At 41.9% G+C, this 19391-nt stretch overlaps 1 protein-coding gene across 9 annotated transcripts in view; it reads left to right on the top strand.

Annotated features, from left to right (window-relative positions):
- BRSK2 (BR serine/threonine kinase 2) overlaps positions 1-19391 on the top strand; it is a 324182-nt gene that overhangs the window by 242475 nt on the left and 62316 nt on the right. For all 9 annotated transcript variants that reach the window (XM_082760889.1, XM_082760892.1, XM_082760891.1 and 6 more), the window contains exons 10-12: positions 7566-7599; positions 8675-8743; positions 11486-11632. In XM_082760889.1, coding sequence (XP_082617015.1) covers positions 7566-7599; positions 8675-8743; positions 11486-11632 — 250 coding nt within the window. The remainder of the gene's footprint in view (positions 1-7565; positions 7600-8674; positions 8744-11485; positions 11633-19391) is intronic.

Genomic DNA, 19391 nt, shown 5'->3' with positions numbered 1-19391 from the left:
CAGAAGTATAAAGCCCAACCCAGTCTCGCATTGCCCTGCAGGATTTTTCAGATTCCCCGGGAACCTCTCGGTAGGGTTCCTGTTCTTGTTAGCAGTGGGCTCTGTCATCCAGGTCTAGAATCTCAAAGGGAGCTTTCCTTTCCATAAGCAGTGCTGGAATTCAAGCCTCCATGCTTGAAGCAGAGCCAGCCCCCACGATGCGGCCTTAAAATGCGCTAATAAAGAAATCAATGGAACGGAAGAGACGTGCCTGTAATAAACAGAACACAGCAGCAACACTATGATCTCCTGCCTTGCAGATGCATTTTAAGTGTGGTGCCAATCACTAGGCCTCCATGTGAGCTATTACACCACTTCATTAATTCTCCTGGCATGGAGCCCAGCATGGCTGGTACTGGTGTCTTGTGATCTATCTGGTTTGGGGGGTGAAGGGAGGAAGGAAGGGAGGAGTATCTAACAGTGTGCCACACTGTTCACAAAGAAAGGCAATCCAGTTATGACTCCCTTTCCCTTGGAGAGCAGAGTAACCAACCTCAGAGCTTTTTGAGGCAACAATTTCACTTCCCCTTGTAGCTGGTACTTTGAGCCAGCATGAAAAGGAGCAAGACAGACCGAATCGTGGCTGAGATACCGAGCTTTAATGAGATGTTCCTCCGTGCACCCAGAAGTTAATTTCCAGAATGGTTTTATATGTGCTGTGAACACCGATAATGAGATGAAACTGTAACACTTGCATTGACAGTCAGGCAAGGAGTCTCCAGGTATTTCTGTCAGGCAGAGTGGGAGGATCAGCTGGGGTGTAGCAGCATGATGCAAGGAACTTCGTCAGTACAGCAGAGCAGTTACAGTGCAGTCAAAAATCCATTGCTGCCGCAAGTGAACTGCTGAGCCCAAAGTTTGGATAGGCTTTAGGTCATCCCAGATCCTCGTCAGGCCTCACCAAGATGTTCACACAGCCTGAGATACGTCAGATGGCACACCACAGTGTCAGTCTGATGGGAGCTACTCCTTAGCTCATTCACCATGGTTTTCTGTAGTGTCAATAGCTACCTGGAGAACATGGTAGAAGCTCAGTCCAGTTGTGTTTGTGTAGGAGAGGGAGCTAAGGACAGACTGGCTGTTTCGTTGACACATTTGTCACTGGCAGACTGCAAATCAGGCTGTGGTTGTGATTAATCCCCATTACTGGAATCCTGTATTGCACAAATCCCGTGTATACACAGCACAGAGGAACAAGCTGCAGTTTTAAACTTGCATCGTTAGACCTTTGAATGGAAGAGGAGCTGTATGAAAAATTGTGCTTACTGCAGAAACTGCACAACTGCACAACAAGGCAGTCTCATGGAGAGTTGGTCCTTGAAATGCCCAAGTAACACGACGAGTCTGTGCATCCCTCCAGGAGCAGCTCTGGGAACAAAGAGCAGACTGTGAAGGAAGCAGAGAATGTGGTAGGATGCTGCTTCTGTTATTTCAGAACTTGTTGGCTCTTCCTCTTCTTTACCCTTCCAGGCAGTGACGTGCAGAGGCACTTCCCTGTCTCTTTTCACAGTGATTCTTCCCAGCATGCTGCCTCGCAGTGCTGTGGAATGGGAGATGCTGTCCAATCCCTCCTGACTTGTCACTAGGCAAGAAGAATGAGTGTCTTACGGTTAAACCTCTGGACTGGGACCCAGGTGATCTGAGCTTGATTTCTGTCTTTGCTGCAGGCATTCAGGGTGGTCTTAGACAAGACACATTGCCTTTCTGTGCTTCAGTTCTTCATCTTAACGAGTCATTGCAGCGCCCAAGTTGCTCTGAACATAAACTGCAATCATTTCTAAAGGAGTCTTGGAAAAGTAGGAAGGGTTGGGAAATTCTCTGGACCTTATTCTCTTTTCTTGAACAAAGAGGGCTCATTGTTAATCTGAAAGACTGAGGAAAATACTGTTGAGGTATAATTCTTGGGATTTTGTAATGATGCTTCCTAATTCCCCATTGCTCCTTACAGAAAGCTGACAATGTACATTTTTGCCATCTCCTCATTTCTCTTCATTTCATTTGTGAAACGCCACGTCCCACTGGAAGGAGATTGCTGCAGGCTGCCAGGAGACAGGAGAACCCCACAGCAGAGCTGCTCTCTGTGCTGCCTCCAAATCTCTCTATCCCAAACTGAGAGCTAGGACAAAGCCAATATGTAAAGGTAGCTTGCTGTAGCACCAGACCCGATCTCTGAAGAGGCAGTTGGTACACAGACTGCCACCACTGCTGGCAGGCCCGCAGTTAACTGTGTGTGTGTGCAGCAGTCCCCCCATAACAGCGTCTCCGTAGGGAAACCCTGGCCTGATCCAGAAAGCCGTGTGCCTGTGGGAGAACGATGCTGATTATGACCTCTAATTTTATTGAGTGAGAGGAAGGCTGTTGTGCCTGCCGGTGGCATAGTGAAGGAAGAGACCAGCAACTTCCAGCACCAGCACTATGCATTCCTCTGCTCTCATCTCTCCGTAGCAATTCCCAGCAACACTTTGCAGACCCACCGGCTGTCTGCATACACCAAAAGAGCACCTGTTCTCATTAGAATTGATCGTTGGCTCTCTTTGAGCTCAGGGTATTCGGAACATCCAGCATGCTGTGTGTTTGTTAAAAATGTTAAGAGATTTCATCTAGCTCCTGGTTCCTGTACACCTTGTATTTGGCAGATCACCACACCCGCGAGGAGATTAACTTAGAAGGGCGGTGCAGTACTCAGCTGCCGTACACCTCTGTCCAAGCACCACTTTGGATTTTAATGATGAGGCATGATGCTGCACTTATTGTTTCCACTTTATGTAGTTGTATATACAAACGTGTGCATGTTATCTAAAACATATGCAAGTGTCCTGCATCCAGATCCTGCTAGCATTGCAAATATAGGCTCTTAAACCTGGAAAATGCCAAAATTAGCAATTTTTACCCCATCTCACCAAGAGCTTCCATTACCAGCACTCCATTTCCATCTCCTTCTCTGTTTTCCACCCCATTCTTAGGAAATTCTCCCAGTCATTTCTGCTCCATATTTCATCCCATGTGCCAGGTCTTTTACTCTTTTGCTAGATTCTAGCTCTAGTTTCCCCTACTTGGTTGTCCCAGTCTGTTGCTCTCAGTCCCAGATCTAACTCCAGATATTTTTGCACTCAGCTGGGTATCAGTTTTAGATTATAAGTTTGGTCTGGGAAGTTTTGCCAGTGCTGGTTGAATTTTCATCTTAATGCTCTATATAATTTCTACCAGTAAATGCAAACTGTGGTTTTCTAGTGGTTATGTTTGAATACATTTTTCCAGAGAATGTGAACAAATCATTAAGTTTTCCCTTTACATTTGAGGATACTAGAAATTTTCCTTTTTTATGGGAGAAAACATATTTAGTTTAAATTAGATTTAAATAGAGAGTGGAAATATTTTGGCTTGTACACAGCACACATACATACACAAACATGAAACCAGTCTGAGGCAGACAACCAGCAGAGAAATTCTCAGAGACATTAAATTGATGGTAAGCCATAAGCAATTTAAAATGAGAATTATGAAGGGAAATATCAGACAGCCTTATTAATAAGGAATAACATTGGCCTTGCCTTAAGTACATCCCAAGGTATGTTTAAAGAGTTTTAATTCTGCAAAATAAAGCACTGAGATATGTTACTCTTCAGGTTGCCAGTATAAAATTTCCTTGGCCCCAGAACATTCATGCGCATTAGAATATGGCCATTAATTACAAGCTTGTACAGTTCTTTTTCACCAAATCTTTGTCTTATTTGGTGTTTTGATGGTGGTGTGTTGTTGCTTTTTTTGTTTGTTTGTTTTTAAATAGCTATTTAGTATTTCATTTTTCCTCATCATTCATTTTATGGATCTGTTTGTTATTTCTGCTCACCACATTGAAGCCTTGCTATGAATGCTAGATAGGATTTTCATCTCAGTCTTAAATTTACAGATACTAACTATACTGAAAACAGAGGAACTTGCACTTTGAGATTAGCTGTAAATGTCTCAGTTTAAGGCGCCTTTTCATGTGCCTTCACAGATAGATTCTGTGAGAGGGGCAGAGTTTGATTCTCCAGTATGCCAGCCAGATGGATCTATCCCAAAGTTGTCCTTCATGGTACCAAGTGACCAAGCTTTAGCGATTCTTAGCTTTTGAATACTGAATTTTGCAATCTTTGAGCCCTTTTAATAAAGCGTCCTGTTTCCATTTTTCAATTAAGATCTCTTAAAGGATCCAAGTCTTAACAATTTGAATTCATATATTAATTAATGAACTGATTTGCAAATTCCCAGAAAGTACTTACACTTGAGGAGTAAACAGCTGTAAGATGGCTTGGCTGAGGGCTAGATGCTGAGTTTTCTCATATAGAGCTCAATGTCTGAATTGAAGATGTAATTGCAAAACAGCACTCAACCTTAACTACAGCTCCTACTTTAATTACAGCCCTAACTACAGCTACTGCCTTCACTGCAGCCCTAACTACCTGCTGCTCCTGGAACCGTTTCTTCCCTGCATTACTTTCCTGTGTGATTTGTGGCTGTTACTTTCTCCACTCAGGATGTTCTAACATGCAGTCTTCTGAAGAACTCCTGAAGAATTTATCTCTTTTGCTGCTCCTCTGGTGTTCCCCTTCATCTCAGCCCTTTTTTACCCAGAAAAGGGAGAAAGTACAGGCAGCCTTTTGCACTAGCGAGTGTCTTCTGTTTCTGAAAGCCAGCTTGGAGATACTGAATAACATGGAGGTAGAAGACACTCTAGCATCTGAACAACAGCAAAACCAGCCAGACACAGGAGGACTTCAGTGCATCCACTTTATTAAGGTATCTTCATGCACAGGGAAACAGAGAGCAAGACTTCTTTCTTTCTGCAGAAACACTGCCTCCAGCTGTGAGGTCTGAAGAATGGCACTCAGAGAAGCGTTTCTTGTTCCCCAAATAGTATCTGCTTAAGTCATGGATCCAAAGGCCCCAAGCATGGACACTCATCTTTGATGGGACCTGGGAACTGTCAGGAAGTGCAATAGATGATTTGTCACACTGTGGAGTAGGGTCATACAGAACAGCTCTCCCTGTGCTTGCTGATCAACCCACTGCTTCTCTGAAAAAGCAGTTGCTTTGCAGTCAGAGACAGGCAGACAGGCTGTGTGTGCACAGTGCACGTCTCTCTTACCTGAGTAAGGAGACAGAAGGTCAGAACTGCTTGCACAAGTCAGTGGTACATCACATCTGCACTGAAGATACAGCACTGGTTGTCTCAGATCTGCTGTAGGATCATCGTATCTTGCTGTGCACAGATCAGAAATTACTTTTTTAATTTTTCAGGTGAGATTCAGGATAGATGCACCAAGGATATATCCATTTCTCTCTGCATGCATGACCCTTGTTTAGGGTTGTCCTGGATGTCACCGATGCACTCTGGCTTATTTCCTCTGGTCAAAGCCTTTGCTAAGGGCTCCCAAGATCTTTTAAGATTCTTGTGTCCAAGAGTCACAGCTGTGAATGACCACTCAGAGAGCCCTTCCTGCCCCAGGCAGGCTAGACAGGGAAAATCAACATCACCCTTGAAATAAACACTGCCAGCATCGGAGCTTTTTTGCAGCAATACCCGCAGGCAGCAACTGCTTCTTGATCTTGCTGAGCGATATACTTATTTGTTATCAAGGGCAGATTGTGGCTTTTGCTGCACAGAGATGTAGCTGAAAGATGAGGAGATGGCCTAAGGGAAAAGGCAGGGAATGTCGCTCTGACACACGTATATTGAATAATTAGCGATAAGAGCCAAAGAAATATTCATGACTCTGTAGAAAGATAAATAGATTTTTGATTAAATTTGAGTTTTCTCTTTAAAGCAGTTGAAGTTGCTCTGTGATTGGCAGCATGGAAATGAGTTTTCTACGGATTCTGGCTGGCCGGAGGATCCCGTTTCGAGCTGTTCGCCAAGATAATGCTGCAGATATCTAGCTAGTGTGTGCTGGCAAGAATTCAGAGTGGCTATGCCAGAAACCTGTGCTCTCTGGGCAGTTGCAGTGCAGCTGTTGAATGATTGAATCAATCCAACTTGTTGAAAGGATTTATTACAGCTTTTTCTCTGCCCATTCTCCTAAATTTTAGTCGAATTTCACTGGTGTCTTAAAATACACCTGGCAGGTTCCACTGCACTCCAGGAGACATCAGGGAAGTAGAATGCTTTAAGTGCATTTGTTAGAGAGATTCATAAATGGGCACCTACCCATCTTGGGGTCTTCACAACACCTACATTTTTCTTTTCAAGGATGTTTGCACAGAAAGCTGACAAGATGGTTGTATTCTGCAGCATTTGTAATTAAGAATTCTGAAATCTGTCTTTGTTGGAGTCATCATATACAAATAAAAAGTCAGAAGCACTTTGCAAATTGAGATAATGACTCATCCAGCACACCCCAGGTGGCATGTCCACCTAAACAGGATTGTGCTGAAGGATGCTGTGCTATGGGTTCTGTTCCTATAACTCTCTTTGCCACAATATTTTTGTCCAAGTTTAAATCACATTACCACCTTCCTTACACCTCCCATCCTAACCTCCGTTTGCTGCCCTGTCGAAGCAGGCTTATGCTTATCGTAGAACCATAGAAGGTGAACCTGTGATAAGGTTGACAGAGCTGTGCTTCTGTTTTGCTCATTACTTTGTGAGACAGGTATTGCCCAGCCATGATTGTGTTTGTCACAAGAAACAAATGCACAAATGAAGACAGGCTCAGGGACTGCTGGGAGGTGTCAGTATAAACAATAGTGAGATTGGCACGCAGGTCTCAGGCAGTTTGCATCCCTTTTTCTTGTCAAGTTACTTTAATGAAGGCTATAAAAATGAATAGCCCTGGCTATAATCTTAGGAATTAAAATGATTACCTGGCAAGTTGAAGTAATTAACTATTCTCAGCCAGGAATCAAGGCAGAGATATATGGGTAGAAGGATGCAACAAGAATATATTAACTCGCTAGGTAATAGTACTGCTGTCTATCCTTTTTATTGTTGTTGTTTGGTTGTTTTGGTTGTGGTTTGTTGTGTTGTGTTTTTTTAGGGGGAAAAAAAAAAAAACATGTTGAAACCATGTATTGGCAGCTGTAATGACCGCTGGAGTAATTGAGAGCAGTCTTAGTAGAAGAAATGCAAGATAATGTTTGGGGATACATGTGTTTGGTCTGAAAACATTATGTTTGTTTGTTTTCCTAAAAGGCTTTCCAATGCATGTCTTTCTTCCTTCTAGTTAGATACATGGTCAAGTAAAAGCACATGGTTAGAAGGCTGGAATTTTATATAATCACAGAATATGCCTGGTCTTCCCTTCCTTTCTAGCTTTTAAGAAATTCATAGTAGGGCCACAGAATTTTGCATTATGCTAGTTGACCATTTTCAGAGTTTGTCTTACAAGGTATTCTCATTAAGGTAAGGAAAAAAAGCGCTGGCTTTGCACACTTGCTTTCTGTATAAGCAAGCCAATCCTGATTCTGTTAAGCAAAATGGAAATGCGAAGAAATCATAAATACCAGACTGTTGCATGCTCATTCAACTGTATTTTCTGTTTCAGATCACCACATTATGCCTGCCCTGAAGTTATCCGGGTAAGATGATTAAAATCTGTGTGCCTGTATTTTAAAGTGTCACTCATTGTGTGTGTGCAGATAGACCCTCTCTACATGAAATCTGTCCATGGCAGACAGCATGGGAGGGGAGACAGCGAATGTAACTGTGGTTTTGGTTGTTTGTCTCAGCTCTGAATCAAACCACATCAACTGTTGGAGGGATATGATCCCATGTTCTCACAGTACCCTTTATGCAATGTGTTCAGACAGAAAAGCAGTAGCCTCAGTTAACTTGATCTTTCAACTCAAGGGGTACAGTCCCCTAGGTTTTGCCTTCCCTGATGTAGCTGTCATTTCAGCAGAAGAACTGGGGTTGGCTGTCAGTGATGTTGGTTTCTTTTATGTGCTATAAACTATCCTTTCCCCCTACTCTTCCTTTGTCCTTTTAAAATAAGTACCCCAGATTCCAGTGGGCAAGATTCACCCTGTAGTCCCCTTTAGGTTCTGGAAGGATGCTATAAGGCCTCCCTGGCTGAACAACCCCAGCTCCCTCAGCCTGTCTCCATAGGAGAGATATCCTCCTCTGGACTCACTCCAACAGGTCCATGTCCTTCTTATACTGGGGAGCTGAATCCAGAACTAGAGAGTTCTCAGGAAAGAAGCCTATCACCCTTTTGGAGCATATCATTAATGTAAAGCCAAGCAAGAAGTGTACAGAGGACACTGTCCAACCAATACCTGAGTTCTCAAATAACGTGACTGGTGATGAGCTCCCTGAAGAACCAAGGAAGAGAAGAACACCTTCTTGATGTCTTTAATGCACCTCTGACTCGGTTTAAGTGCCCGCTCTAAAATTGTTCCAGTCATCAGCCATTCCTGTGTTGCTCCCCACTTCTGACCCTGTTCTTGCAGAACCCAGATAAGACTGTAAACCGATGTTCATAAAAATTCAACTAATGGGCTGTGCTGTGGCCTTCTAGTTGGGAAGTCCACCTTGGAAGCAGGTGGCTGAACCGAAATGTGGGGTTTCCCATTCTTCTCTCTCGTGTTCTTCAAGGGTAATTAATTCATTTACTAGTGAGCACTCTTTTGAACCTGTGTCGTTGCTGTGCAGGGAGAAAAATACGATGGAAGGAAAGCAGACGTCTGGAGCTGTGGAGTCATTTTATTTGCGTTGCTAGTGGTGAGTCATCTTCCTTGCTCTATACTTTAAAAAGAAAAGAAAAATCCCAAAATGCTGCTGTATTTAATGGTGATTCTATTGACATCATGTACAGATTGCTTTTTCTTTAGTTCCCCTATTTTTGTATCTCTCGGTTGCATCCTTTCCTCTTAGTTCTACATCAGTCCCAAAGGAAAAGCATGAAGAATATTTCACTGCTTCTTTGAAATGCAGCTGCCCTGCATGGGAGAGCATAGACAAGTGCTGAAGTCTTGCCTCCATAAATGTTCTTTGCTGTGTTGTAATATTGCAGCTCTTTGAAGAGCCTCATTCAAAGCACACTGATTTTTTTTTACCCAAAAGAATGCACAGGGTTACAACTCCAGGACACAGAGAATGTCAAATAAGTTGCCCTTCACAGGGTTAAAACATGGCTGGGTTTGGGAAGCATTTGTTTTTTTCTGCTGTATGTACATATGCATTTCAGTAGGTATATGCATACATTAACTGCAGTCCTTTATCAAGAGCAGATTTAAGTGCAACAATTTTGTTTCATGCAAGTATTGAGCTACATTTTTATTTGGTTCACTTGAGAATATAAAACTAAGCCAGTAGTACAACGTTTAAATCAGTTCCCATCTGGCTCAGATGTAATACTTTCCTTAGTATTCAAAATGTAGTATCTTGTAACTTAGCCGTCTTCCGATCAAAGTTTCAGTTCTCTGCAGAATTTATTCTGATTTGCAGTGTAATGTAACACTCCCAAACATACAATAATTGGATGTCCAGCTGAAAGCAGATAGGCTTGGCATGTTATCAATTTCCATGGTTAAGTGTAGGAAAATACAGATAATAGTTCATATAAGTATGACTTCACTACATGCAGAATTAAAAGTATATGTGAGAATAGATTTAATGTGTGTTAGTTTTTTGTAATAGTTTAAACAATCATCTACTATTACAAAATATATTGAAATAATCTCAGTATGGTGCTTTAAATCACCGTAACAAATTTTGTTCTTTTTTCTTTTTTGTTTATTATAATTTACTGATATTTCTAATTTTAAAATTTATTTTCTTGATGTTGCAAGGGAAGAGTTTTAACTATCTTACTAAGTATTCCCTGGTCATCTCTAGCTCTTGAGCAACTATTTGCATGGGTGACAAAGCAGAGATATAAAATGAGCTCTTTATATGACTTACTGAGTTGGTAAGAAAAGACAAGAGAAGCTGGCAAGATGGCTAGGACTTGTGGGAGTGGGCTTTTCCTTTGCAGGTGGATTCTCTGTCAAGATTTGGTGTCTGTCTGTTGCTGGGAAGCATCTTCATCTGTTCCTACATATATACATGAGCCTGCAAAACGACTGAAATAAGTCTATTATTGACAGAGAGTGCAGAACTCTCCAGTTAATTATGTCAGGAGAAACCCTGCAAAAAGTCTCAAGCTGTAATAGCAGGTGGTAGTAATAAAAGAGCTGTAGTTGTTACCTTCAGGAAATGCCACAAAGCAGCCTTGCTGACTTCATCGTGGATTAAATTGCGTTAGCCAAAGTACTGAACTATCAGAATTGATTTTCCTGTGAGTCTGGAATGGTTAGGAGAAAAGCAGATAACTCAGGAGGTTGGTTGCAGAAGACAGGGAGGCTCTTTCTTCATGGCTGCTTGAATGAACAAACAAAAGTAAATAGTGCCCAGTAGCTGCTGCCGTCAGGTGGGCTTTCCAAGGCTTCTGTAAATGGAGCTGTTGGTCTCACTAAACCAGACACAGGCCTGCTTATACAGATGCAATACTCGCTGTAGTAAGAGCAGTGCCAGCACTGACAACTGAAAGCTTCATTATCACAGCAGCTGACAGCTTGCAACTTCCTACAAACCTTCCTGGAAATCGAAGAAGCTCAGCACCTACCAGTATTAGTCAGTGAAAGAGGGAAGTGAGAATATCCAGAAAGGTGCAGACTTGCTATAAAAGGATATTGGCTTCAGTCAGTGGAGTTATCCTAAAGATTTCAACTTCTTTTTTCCTTTTTGTCCTTGCAGCAAGGATAGGTCTTTTGCTGCTTTTTTGTGACAAGCTGATGATCTATTCAAAATGTAATTCCCGCTAAAAAAACTCAAGCCATTCATGTAAGTGAGCTACAGTAGGGAAGCAATAGGAACTGATGACCTGACCACTGCATGGGAACTGCATGGAGTATATTAACCAGGTAGAACGTCTGCTGCTTCCAAAAGGCTAAAGTTGGTTAGGATTTCTTTGAGCTGTGTCATTGCACTGCTCCGTCAGAAAGAGGATGTTCTTTGCTGAAAGTCTCCCAAATGCTGTTCACCTCCTTTCCAATGTCTGCAATAAATGTGTCTCGGGAAGATTAAAAATAAGGAGACGATAAACATTGCTGCAGTGAAAGTATGCCCAGGAGGAATACCAGCAGATCAAAAGCTTGAGCTGAATTTAAGTGAATCCATGCATCTTTGCTGAATTTGCCTGGAAAGGCAATTTCATATTTTGTATTATGCTTTATACTGGTAGTCATTTTCTAATTAAAGGTTTAAAAAAAATACACTCTGTCCTCAGTTTTTTTTCCTGCACTGGAGAAAATACAGCAGCACTAAGAAATTATTTATTTTCAGTGGATAAAGAGACTGATTCACTTATTATAATACTTCATTATGAGCTGATTTTCTCTTTTCCTTTCTCTTATGTTTATCTTGGCTTTTCTCCTTTTGCCCTCTCCAACTAACTCCCTTGCCTCTGTCACATCCCTGCAGGGCGCCCTGCCATTCGATGACGACAACTTGAGGCAGCTGTTGGAGAAGGTGAAGCGTGGAGTGTTCCACATGCCACATTTCATCCCCCCGGACTGTCAGAACCTCTTGCGGGGGATGATTGAAGTGGATGCCTCGAAACGTCTCACGGTAAGAAGGCATTTGCTGCAAGCCATGTGGCCAAGGCTTCATTGGTCACCTAGTTGCAGTTGTGGGTGTATAATTAAGGAAACTTGTTGATTTGCTGCCAGTCCTGTGTGTTTCCTCCTGAACCAAGGATGAGTGGAGTTAGTGGAGGCTGGGGAAGAAGTTTGATGCCTTCTCTTTTAAACGTTGGGGCCAGATTACCTTTGTGTTGCTTCTCTAGCTTCATAATCCTCCCTCATGTGCCACAGTGGGCATTTAGAATAACTCCTTCATAATGTCCTCACAGTGCTACTGACCCATTAGCACATTTTGGAGTCCACCTGGGTAGTCTGCCTCTCCTGGTAGGTGCACCCGTTTGTCAGGGACGTCATGTAATTGTTTGAAGGTCAAAACTGCTAGGACAGTTCTTTGAAGCTTTGCTATTAAACAGAGTATGTTTTGTTTTGTTTTTTTTGAATTTCTAACAAAAGTGTGGCTTCTCACTTCATGCCACACAGCTGCATTGTAGTCTGTCCTGTATGTGCTCTGCATTATCCTGTGGCAGCATTCAGGGTGGGGGTCTTCTAGTTGCTATTCAGTGTTCTGCCCTGTGGTCCTGAGCACAATTAGGCCTGCAGTGCTGAGCTGCTGGCATTCGGCATTGAATCTTTGCATCTGGGATACATCCCATCACTACAACAACCCTGCAAGGATGAGCACTGTGTAGTGATTGTATCCTTCATTAACACTGTGGTAATGTTTTGGGGAATTAAAAAAAATTAGCAATTAAAATCGTTTTGGAAAGCAAGATTGCCTGCTTGTCAGTGGAGGCTTCTGCCTTTATGGGTACATTGCCCTTGTAAATCCTATTGTCAGGCTCTGGTGATGATTTTATACAGATTTACTAAGCTCACAGATTCTGAGTGGGAGTATGTATAAAGAAATGTAAATTTAAAACTCCTCCTGGTTCTTCAGTCTGCTAAAATATTTATAAATAAACTCTCAGATCAGTGCTTGGCCTCTCTGCTGAGATTGCTAACAACAGCATCGGTCTCCACCAGCTGTGATGGTGCTTTTGGGATGCACACACCTGTCTGCTAAGAAGTGAACTGAAGCTCCCTTCTCAACTCTCTTAAGAGTAGTACCTGGCAGCTGCAGCCAGGTTTTTATTTCGTTCCTTACGAAACCAGGTCATGCACTGGTGACGTAGGTGGAAAGTTCTTTATGATATTACAGGTATCCTTACTTCTGCAAACACAGTAACCATCACATTGCGGTATGGAGTAGCACTGATAGAAAAATAAATACATATGTTAGGCACTTTAAAAGCCCTTTTTCATTATATTTTTAAAGAAAGAGAGAAAACAGTATTTTTTCAAGTATTTTTATGTGAGGAATTCTCCAGAGGCTAGGGCTGTACCCTGAGATGTGAGAGAGGTGTTTTTTGTGACTGAGAAAGTCACTAAGTCCTTCTCTATCTCAGTTTCCTTTCCATAAGGTAAATGTGACAGTATTCCCTGCCTCACAAACTGGATAGAGCAAGACAGTAAGGCAGCAAGGGGTGGGTAGACAAGCCCCTGAATGACGAGCGTACTGCCTTTGCTTCCCAGATACATACATTGCTGCTTTTGCTCTGGAAACCAGCATGATGCAGAACAGATGAGATGTACTTATTTTTCTCTGAAAGATCTTAGTGCAGATGGCTTGAGTATGCCAGTGAGCAGATCATCAGACATTAGATCTTCTTCAAATTGTTATGATTTAATTTTGTTATAGAACAATCCAATTTCTTAGTATTGCCTGAAGCTTTTGAATTATGCGATACATCAGAAACTGTACATACACGAGAGAGAAAAACGTTAAAGGAAATCAAGGTCCCATAGTGATCTCCCCCCTTTTCTTGCTCAAAAAGAAGCTGTTATTTCCTTAGGGAGAAAGAAAACAGATCAGATACTTATGGACAAGCACTAACCAGTAGATTGTGAATAAGAATTTGAAATAGAATATCTTTAGGAGATGAGAGATGAGAGGAAAAAAGGATTGCTCTTTGTTACTAGCTGCAATCTTATTTTCATTATTTTAGGGTCTTGGTTTGCTGTCCCTGCTGCTGTCACACTTCCCTTTCTATGCTGTTAGCGTTGCGGTTGCTTAGAGCGCCAGGCAGAAGGGAGCTCTTTGTTTACTGCACAGGAGCTGGGAATTCATTTCCAGGAGAGAGCTGAATTCTGTTTCAGCTGTGTCCTGTGAAGAAAGGATATAAATATGGGTTTATTTGGAAGCCCCTATTCTTAGAAAATTTCTCACTTGAATCAATGTGATGTTTTTATAAAGATGTGAGCAAAATTGTAGCCTGGGTACAATAAGGACAGATGTAGTTGTTAACATTAGTGATCGTTCGTTCAGTATCTTACTGGTGAATTCAGCAGAAAAACACAGTGAATGTAAGGTCACTAGGTTTTTTTCTTCTATTTTTCCATTCCTCTCTCTGCTTTGTTTCTCCTTTTTTTCTTTCTTTTTTTTTTTTTTTGATTTGTATCTTTTTTTTCCTTTTCCTCCAACTGCATTTCCCTCCCTGCAGTAATTGCCATTTCACAGCACACCCACACCTTCCCCAGTCCATCTGTTAAAATGATCAACAAAAACAGAACTAGTATTCACATTCAACTGTCATCATTCGGCTTCAGTGGTAGAGCTTGAGACAATTAATGGAGAGGAGAGTACTGAGAATTATTGTTGCTGGCCCTTTCCTGCCTTAAGAAATTGGCATTACCTTTCAGTGTATATGATTCATTTATGGAAAGAGGAGTTCATTATGTCTTAGTGGAATAATCTTCATGCTCACCATGTGTTATGTAGCCTAAAGAACAGATAGTGGGATGTGCCTGACCACTCTCCTTTACTGGGCTCAATTACCTAAACATACTTGGAGTAAAAGAATCCATGTTTTTCTTTCAGTAGGCTGCAAAAGGAGATTTTAGCTTCTGGGCGTGGTATTTCTGACCACCTGTGTTCAGGAAAGATTAAATCAAACTGGCAGTGGTGTAAAGGATGAAGACTAAGGTGGTCAGAACTGCAGAGAGCTTGTTTGAATAACAGTCTAAAAGAGCTCGACGTAGTCTACCCAGGTGATGTGTGAGAGAGGATGCACTAGTCATCCTCATACGCATTAGAGGTAATTACTAAGGAGAGGTTTATTTAAACTAAAGGAAGATACTGGCACAAAAACAAATGTATGTCAAATAGCCTGATGTGAAAGTAGGCTGGAAATTGGAAAATGCATTTTAGCTGTATCAGTGGGGTTCTGGGACAGCTTTCTAGTAGAAGTAGTATCAGGAGGGCAAAGTGAACTAGTTTTCAGGTAGATAAGGTTTATGGAAGAAAATGAGTGCTCTCAGTGCCTGCGGTATTGCAGGATACAGTTCCTTTCGATTATGTGCACTTTGGAAAGTGAATGTTTTCTGCTTGGATGTTTTCAATGATTCAGCATCTCTACAATGAAGAAATACAGTTCCTGTGGTAGAATCCATTTGCATTCTCCACTGATGTTTTCTTCTGCAGAAACACAAAGGCAAAGAGGGGAGAGTAAGGAGCTTTGGGTCCACTCTCCTGTTAAAGATGGGTGAGCATTGTTAAAACTGTATATGTGCAGCAAGTTGGATCAGAGCAGATCAGTTATTGCAGAATAAGCTATTATGATAAAACCATTACTGTTCCCCGTGCTGACATTTTATTCCAGAATAAAATGACTTAACTTGTGTTGGATATCCACATAGATGTTAAGTCTGAAATACTAGCCAAGTTAAATTACCCAAATTTTCAGAATCTCGTCTCTGCTGTTTTTTTGTTTTGTTTTGTTTTGTTTTTTTTCTTTTTTTTTTCCTGGGGTCTAATGTGTGCTAATGATGATGTTATCTCTATTGCTCGGAGCACAGAATCTAAAGAATGTGTAAAAAAAAAAAAAAAAAAAAAAAACCAACGGAGGGAAAACTTATCTTGCTCCCTTCATTTTTCTAGAAGGTCTTTTGGTAAGGTGCCTATCACATCATTCAAATTATCTCACTTCACCACCTGTAGAATGGAGGTAATTGTCCAGTTGATGTATTTAGGCAGTATGCTTTTGGCTGCCAAAGGCCTATTCCTACAATGTGCACTTAGCACAGTGATGCCTTGCCCTTGTCAAGGTCCCTAGAGGCTGCTATAGTATGGCTGCTACTACTGACAAAGATAATAGTTCTACCATTGCTTTCTGTGCTCAGCTTGAATCCTTTGGTCAGGAAAAGCCTGTATCTTGACATCATACAGCAGGTTTAAAGCCCAGAGTAGAGGATCTTCTAACTGAACAAGATTGATCTGAAGTATACATCAATTTAGTGCACAGATGGGTTTGAGACTGTTCACTTTCTGGACAGGGAAGTTTGGAAACCGACATGAGTTCAAGCCCAGAAGCCCTCATCCATATCTACAGACTTCAAGAAAGTTTTTCTTCAGGTCAGAACTTTTTAGCTTGGCAACCACTCTGCTGAGATCAGTGCTGAGGATGTAGACAGCACTGTCTTGTTTTCCATCTGCCTGTCTGTCTCCATCTGTTGTTCCCGGTCTTAGAATTCAGACGCAAGCTCCTTGGGGGAGGAGACCTCCTTTTCTGATGAACTTATACAGCTCTTTATCGCAGTGGATCTATAATTGTGGCTCCTAAATAAATGCTACTTCAGTATACAAGGTTAATATGTATTGGAAGTATTTTAAGTAAAACTGTGACAAAGGAATTCCCCTTCTCCTTCCATCACAGCATTTTAGCTTGCAGAGGTCTGTCCTCTGACTGTGCATGTGCAATGGATCTGATCATGTTTTTGTTTCAGAGATGACATCATGAGGCAATTGCCTGCGGTGGCTAGGAGATATTAGGAAGCAGCATTTTAACAACTTCCATAAAACGGCATTAAATTTGGCAAACTCATGTGCAAACAGCAAGAAGAACCCTCTGGGGAGGGCTGTTAAATGCCTTCGTCACTTAAATGCATTTAAACATTGTGTTTAAATGAAGGCAGGAGGAGTGAGATTAGCTCCCACTGTGTATCTCCCTCCCCTACACTGCATAGTAAAAAGCATACAGACTTCTCCTTGTCAAAACCAATCGCCCTCCCATAACCCTCCTGTCACTTTAATGCAGATGAAAAGCAACAAAGCATTAATTAATTACCTTTAAAAAAGCAATGAAGATGTTGGCAGCAGCAAGTACACTTGTAATAACATTTCAATGCAATTACATTTGAATCAGAATAGAAATTGGTTTTGTAGAGTACTTTTCGGATCTGGGATATCCCTGAGTACTTCACAGCAATGATTTTGATGTGGATGAAACTGCAGATGTGTAGGTAAACAGCAGCCATTGTTGTTCCCACATGAGAGCTTTCATACACTTTCAGATATATATCACGGTACTATGGGACTTCTCTTTCAGAAAAATGCTATATGGGATCATTAGCTTGGAGGAGGTGATCAGCAGGATGGGCAGAAGGGATTTCTCTTTCATATATTCTCTGAAGGATCCCAAGGGTTCCCTGACTAAGACATGAACTGGTGACCCTCCTTTCTTCCCCCTCTCTGACTTAGAGAACAACGTGCTGTTTTCTGCCTATTGCAGGCACAAAAGAAAAATGTGACCCAGAGAGACAGAAAATGCAAGAGAAGAAGCAAGCATGAAAAAGACTTGGACATTGCTTAGCTGCATCATCTGCATCTTGTCTGAAATCATTAATGTCTCTAATCCTCCATGTGGTGTGTAGGAAATAGAGTAGATATGCATCTCAGGCTCTTTTCAGTGGTGCCTAGTGCCAGGACCAGAGACAGTGGGCACAAACTGGAACACAAGAGGTTCCATCTGAACATAGGAAGCTGCTCTTTGCTATGCAGTGACAGAGCCCTGGCACAGGTTGCCCAGAGCGGTTGTGGAGTCTCCCTCCTTGGAGATATTCAAAAGCCTCCTGGACATGGTAGGTAGACCTCATGTCCAGGTGTCCCTGCTTGAGCAAGGGTTGGACCAGATGACCTCCAGAGGTCCCTTCCCACCTCAACCATTCGGTAATCTCACAGGGTGGTTTTACCAAACAAAGGAGGCACAGTCCTTAGCAGATCCTCATAGCAGCACACACTTGATAACTAAGAATGTTAAAGCCCTGTCCTGTGGAAGATGTACAAAACTGGCTCTTCTGATAGGCTCTGTACCTCAGCTTGCACAGAGCAAGAGGAAGAGGGCTGCATCTACAGACTGTAAGGGGAACATACGTAGATATGTACCTTATCTCCTTAAATTAAGCTGCTCAGGGGAGATGGCAGTGTGTTGTGAATACTCCACCTGTCTCATAGTAGTGCAGGAGTGAAAGGACTACCTGGTACGGGGGAGCTGTGATGATGGGGGCTCCCTGTGGCAGAGCTGTTGCCTACGGACTGGGGTTCTGTGTCATATGCAACGCCAGAATGAGCAGTAATAACAATTAAAAAAAAAAAAAAAAAAAAAAAAAAACAGATGTGGCCCAGTTTGGCCCTGTGACCTCTCTCAGCTGCAGTTGTGCAGTATTTTTTTTTTTCCCTTTCTTAGATCTGCTCTCACTGAGGGACAAACAACATTGCTCATGGCTGGGCTCTGGCCAGTGGCGGGTCCCTTTGGAGCAGCTGGAGCTGGTTCTTATCTAACAGGGGGCAGCTGCTGGGCTCTGCTCACAGAGGCCACCCCTGCAGCCCCTGCTACCAAAACCTTGCCACGTAAACCCCATACATTCAATCAAGGAGCTGTTATTCCACAGCACAGAGGCCTCTGATTCACTCCTCTCTGTGATGAACACTTACTTTCTATCTGTGAGATTTTGTTGTTTGTCCATTCCTCTTTTTTTTTTTTTTTTTTTTTTTTGTTCTCTGATTCTGGAATTGAAGTGGAAAGTAATAGGAGCAGGACAGCTGTCTCTGTTCTTCCTGACCAGTTTAATGGGCCTGCGATTTCATCATGTAGCTGTTAGCACTTGAGTTTCCTTCTAGCTCTCCTCTGCCTCTCAGTTGTGTGTTGCACAAACACAAGCCTATGTGCAGTGAGTGTGCACATTGCCCTGCATGTACAAAGGCTTTTGTAACGGGAAATACAAAAAATATTGTTCTCGTAATGAATAATCCCTGAGTATCTATGAAAAGTGCTTTTCTATTGTGATGATGCTTCAAAAAAACAGGATTAGGAAGGTTCTGCTGTAAGTATATAATGTTAACAGTTTATTCTCCCTGCTGTTGGGGTTTCTCTTGGCAAAAAGCTATTATTTTTTTCCCCTCTGCTCATGGAAATTGTGGTCATCATGTAACATTTGTTGGTATATGCCTTCCATGGGTGGACAAAGCCACTGTTAAGCTTTGGTCAATCCTTCATTACATAGTAAAATATTCACGTGTGAAGCAGAAAAAAGGGAAGCAAAATAAACTTGCAGTCAGGGGTTCAGATGCTGGAACAATAAATATTATCTTTTTGACATAGAACCTAATTCCACTTGGTCTTTAGATTTTAATGGTAAATCTGAAGCTAATCAAGCATGGGTCCTGGCAGAAGATCATGTCACATGTCCACATTTTATTTTGTTCATGTACATTGTCTATTTGAACCTGTCTATTTCAATCTTTCTCTCTTTCCAAAATAAAAACTGGAAATGAACTTTTGGTGTAAACTGTCAGTCATTATGCACATACTGATAGGAGCCGTTTGTTAGCTTCAGTTGTATTTTCAAGGGGAATGGCTTAGGAAGGGAAA

Source organism: Aythya marila (genome assembly GCF_965140915.1).
Source record: "Aythya marila genome assembly, chromosome: 5".
Classification (NCBI taxonomy): Eukaryota; Metazoa; Chordata; class Aves; order Anseriformes; family Anatidae; genus Aythya; species Aythya marila.
Note: the sequence above shows the minus strand (reverse complement) of the source record. Positions and strands in the feature narration are given on the sequence as shown.